The sequence below is a fragment of the Priapulus caudatus genome, unplaced genomic scaffold (assembly GCF_000485595.1).
Source record: "Priapulus caudatus unplaced genomic scaffold, Priapulus_caudatus-5.0.1 Scaffold392, whole genome shotgun sequence".
NCBI lineage: Eukaryota > Metazoa > Priapulida > Priapulimorpha > Priapulimorphida > Priapulidae > Priapulus > Priapulus caudatus.
In genome coordinates, this window is record NW_014577453.1 from 98022 (window position 1) to 103087 (window position 5066).

The window sequence follows — 5066 nt, forward strand, 5'->3', positions numbered from 1 at the left end:
CACGCGCGCGCGCGCGCGCGCGTGCGCGAGCACACGGTAATGCGCCCGCTGACGCAAATAAATATCTCTCTTCTTCGCAGATGACAATAACCAAGGATGACGAGTGGATAAAGACTTACGGTCGCCTGTATCAGAAACTTTGCTCAACTACTTGTGAGATTCCTATCGGCATCTATAGAACGCAGACTGTGGCCACTCCTTCTGGATCGGTGAGTGTATATAGCATATATATGCTCCACCTGCATGCACCTCTCGTTTGTTTTCACCTAATGTGGACGAATTTGTTATACTCACACATGTCTAAACTCTTATTTATTTTATTATTTACTTATTATTTACATTTATTATGTTATTATTATTATTACTTCTATTATTACACATTTTTATTGTTTTTGATGTTGTTGTTGTTGTTCTCGTTGTTGTTGGTGTTATTATTGTATTTGTATTTGTATTTGAATTTTTATTATTACATGTATTATTATTATTAGTTTTATTGTATTATAGTTATTTTAATTGTTATTGCTATTATTATTATTATTATTATTATTATTATTATTATTATTATTATTATTATTATATGTGATATATTGTGTTGTATGCCTGCACTTTTAATTTCAGCCTTTCATGCATGAATATATGTTATATGGCCGTGAAGCACTTGCCTAGCATGGTACTCCACTAGCAGTGAAGGAAATGCAAAACAGTGGTATAAGTATAGCCCAAGCTCACAGGACAATGCGATCCTAGCCCATATCGTGTGCATCTGTCAAAGAATTACTTCATCTCATTTTCCCAGGGCCATTGATTCCCAATTTTATATCCCAATTGTAGCATGAATTAAGTTACGCTAGCCATATTATTACAATACATTAACTTCCTACGTTTCTATCATGCAGTAAAGGTGTTTAAAAGCCATTTTGTAGCAATTTGAAATACCATTAGCATAGCATCGTGGTTGCGATTATGAGACATATGTTTGCAGGAAGTGTCGCTTATGATAGAAGAGGATAGATACAGAGGAACGGCCGCTGTTTCGGAGAGAGAAGAAATCTCAAACCTTGTGCGCTGTCGCATGCAAGACCTTTTCCACAAATGCATTGACGACGAATACGGTGCCGCATTATTATAATATTATGTGTTGACGTGATATTCGTATTCCTACAGTATAAAGATTTCTTTGGTTAGCTTCCTTCTGCGCATTCTGTCTATCTGTGAATTATTACAGGCACGCTTAAATTTTCTAAAATTTTTGTTGCCATTTTTTTACATTAAAAGTAAAAACTAACGGGACTAAACGTATTGTCAAATTCTTACCTGATAAGATTGTTTCTCAACTAGTTAAAAATCCAAAAAACCTGGACGATTTGATATTAATGTTCCCAACATTAATTGCTTGCTATGGGCTATGTATGAGTCACGAGTGTATGTTCACATCGAACAATATAGTAAAATAAGAATTATAATGACGCAATTTAACCATAAAAAGTGAACAGAATTACTTATATTTCGTGAAAAAGTTTTTTTTTTTTTTTACTATTTACGGTGACGTAATCACTTTAATTTATATCCCGTTGTGAAGTATAAATCATTTAAATCACGTTGCCAATCTTCAAATTGGGCCGTTTTCAAATTAAGTAAATCGCTTCATCCAACCATTTTGAATTTGTCAGATCCTCCTTGTCAGATTCAGACTGCGAATAATGATTATTTCGTCAAAAAGACAGAGAACTAAGTAGAGGAGTTTGAGAGAGAAATTGCGGTATTCAGAAACGTAATCAAGTTAAAATTGATTGTCCAAACTGATTATAATTCGTATAACACGAATCGCATAGTGACGTGTTCAAACCTTTTCTCGGGGGTTCTGTCTGTTCATATACGGATGTGCTGTGATCTGATTTTTGCAGATGAAATGCCAGATAAGAAGAACTCCTTATCCTATGTGGTAATAAACCCAGGCTACGATCGAAAACTGGAAGTAGGGGACATCATGTGAGTACTGCGACCGGCGCGATATCTCCCTGCCACTTATCCAATATATATTATCGATGGTCATAGTACCTATGTACATGATAGCCGTCCAGTACGGAGACTGTAGGAGCCCCTCGACTATAATCCAACATGGAGTCTGTAGCACGCAGTTCCCTAAATAAAAGGCGGGCTTATGTCGGCCTTGCGACGCGACGCGATTGCCTTGCGACTGATTTTCTGCAACTGGTTGTAAGTCGCAGCGACGATCGCGTCGCAGAGAAAGTTCGACCTAAGCACCCCTGCAACTGCCAGCGACGGGTCTGCGACTGTCTGCAACTGGAAAATTGTCAGTCGCAGCGCAGTCGCAGCGAGTCGCACATGTTCTACTCTTGCGACCAGTTGCAGCGCCGCGTCGGGTGCACCGCCAGTCGGTGTGGGCATTTTGAATGGTCTCTTGATCATTTAGTTGCGCGATCAATAGGCGATCGTCGCTTCGACCTAAGCGCCTCCTTCCGTCTTCTGCGACTGGCCGCGACTGGTCGCAGGCAGACGCTGTCAGTCTCGTCGCCGTCGATCTAAGCACTGCAGTCGCAGTGAGTTGCAGTGCGTCGCGTCGCGTCGCATTCAATTGTAACCCGACCTTAATACAATGTAGAGACTAATACAGTTTTCACTGGATTCATGAGTCGGATGTGAGGACCTCGTACATGCAGGATGGTAACGCGGGGACTTCCTGTGTTCTAATATCTGCGAGTGCGCGCTATGAGTACAAACTTACGAAAGCAAATAGTTGTCTGTTTTGTCTATACACACACGCACACACGCACTCGCACATACATACACACACACGCAAACACACGCGGCGCACACACACGCCGCGCACGCAGGCCACACACACACACGCACGTACCCACGCAGCCGGCCGCACGCCACGCACCACACACACCACACAACACACACACACACACGCGATAAACACCACGCACGCACGCACACACGGCCACGAGCACGCACGCACGCACGCACACACCCACACACCACACACACACACACACACACACACCAACACAACAATTTATATATATATATATATATATATACAAATATATAAACATGCGTTGTCGTTGCAGCTATCTCATCAAGCCGACGTCGCTGAAGGCCGCCAGCTCGCGGCAGACGTCGGGGCGCGACAAGGCGCGGGCGCGGCCGCGGCCCGCCGACAAAAGCCGACAGCAGCAGCAGCAGCAGCAGCAGCAGCAGCAGGCGTCTGGCAGAGAAGAGGCGGGCGCGATCCGCCAACCTACTGTGCCACAGGTCGACGACCACGACGGTGGAGCCGCCGCTGATGAGAAGCAGGCCGCGAACGGCGTTAGCGGAACCGTCGTTTGACTGGCGCTAGGTGGCGCGCTGTTCCGCGCCACTCGCCTATATACTGGTATCTATGGTATCTATGATACATGACCCACAAGTAGAGTCGGCGTCGAATGGTTCGCCAGGTGGTGCTGCGGTGTTACGTTCCATAGTGTCCCTTTATATAAGGAATTATATATATATATATATATATATATAGATAGATATATATCCGTATAATTTAGGGACTCTAACCACCTGAGCATGTTTACTGGGAGCGTTGCCTCGTGCGCGGGTCAGTGTGAGAGCGCCTGAATCTCAGATCAGATGCCGTTAGGTGGCGTGCTTCTTTCGCTTTGGTAATATGTGACAGCCAGGATGGTAGAATCACAGACTAACGGCGTCGGCCGCGTGGTGGCACGTATAAAGTACAGCATGCGCAGCAATGTCCAGTAATTTTTAAAAGCCGGTTAGCTTCGCGTGCAAGCGTTCACGAAGGAAATAACTTGAGGCGGATGTCGTTTACAATTTCCTGCTGAGCATGTAACTGAGAATCATATTAAACTTGTCCACATAAGTAAAGATCGTTGCATTTGAGTGAGATTTTACTCGCTTAGGATCTACTTACTACAAGAAGCGTAGTTAACCCAATTTGCGCAGGAGTGACAAAGCCGCGTGCGGGTTGTGTAACAGTTCTTGTCCGTTCACCGTGGGAGGTTCGCCATTGACCATGTATATATCTACATTGGTCTGGGGGTAACTTCCCCCTTTGTACACCCCTTCCCCCGCTACCCGCGGCCCTGACTATATATATGTTATAATTTACCGTTCGCAATCGGCCACCGATACAAGTCCTACTAAATAATTAGGCAATCATATGTCTATAAATTTGTGTTTGAAAATTGAATCATGCGACTGCAGGTGTGGTGACGTATATGATTAATTATGGTATGTGGAAGTAAACCTTGCTCACATCATTAGACTTATTTTATATGTTAATAACATCATTGTTCATGGCTAAATCCTTAAATTATTTACCTTGACAGTTTTATATAATTTTGGTAGGCCAATAACTACCTGCAGGGATTCACCGCTCACAATCACAGTCGCAGAGAGAGCGCGTGAGATTAATAGAGGAAGCGAGAGAGAGAAAGAGAGAGAGAGAGAGATAGAGAGAGAGATAGCACACAATATCTAAGACCTATAATACACAAATCTTCATTGACTTTTCTATTTTATCGAAATATTAGCAGAATGACCATATGAATTCATATCTATACATGTCGCTTTAATGTGTGGAAATATCATCACTTAACATGATGCATCTGCCATGTCTCTATTTTCAAGTCGGACTATTGAAATGTGTTGAGGTTTCATTAAAGGTAACACTGATTTTGATAATGAGGTAGATAGAATAAACCGAGAGGTTCATGCATGATTGATACGGCTTGGATCATTTTGCGTGATCGGTACTTATGTACAGTTTTATTCTTCTGTGTTATTTTTCATTACATTCATAGATTTTTATCCACCAGTTTATCATCCTTGCCTTGTACAACTGTTCTCAAGTGTTTTGCTACAATGTTACATAATTACAGCTACAAATGTACTATAATGCTACAATATTAGTATAACAATTTACAAAGACTACACTGTGTATTCAAAATTGTGTCGCGTGTCTTGGTTTTGCTGCATTAACAGTGTTTGTGTGACAATTTTGTTGTTGATAATTTGGTTGTTATATATAT

The 5066-nt window shown here is 42.2% G+C and overlaps 1 protein-coding gene across 1 annotated transcript in view; it reads left to right on the forward strand.

Annotated features, from left to right (window-relative positions):
• LOC106809867 (potassium channel subfamily T member 1-like) overlaps positions 1-3357 on the forward strand; it is a 37587-nt gene extending 34230 nt beyond the window's left edge. Inside the window, exons 22-25 of the mRNA XM_014813102.1 lie at positions 81-209; positions 983-1112; positions 1905-1989; positions 3099-3357. Of these exons, the coding sequence (XP_014668588.1) occupies positions 81-209; positions 983-1112; positions 1905-1989; positions 3099-3357 (603 nt within the window). The remainder of the gene's footprint in view (positions 1-80; positions 210-982; positions 1113-1904; positions 1990-3098) is intronic.
• The last annotated feature ends 1709 nt before the right edge of the window (positions 3358-5066 follow it).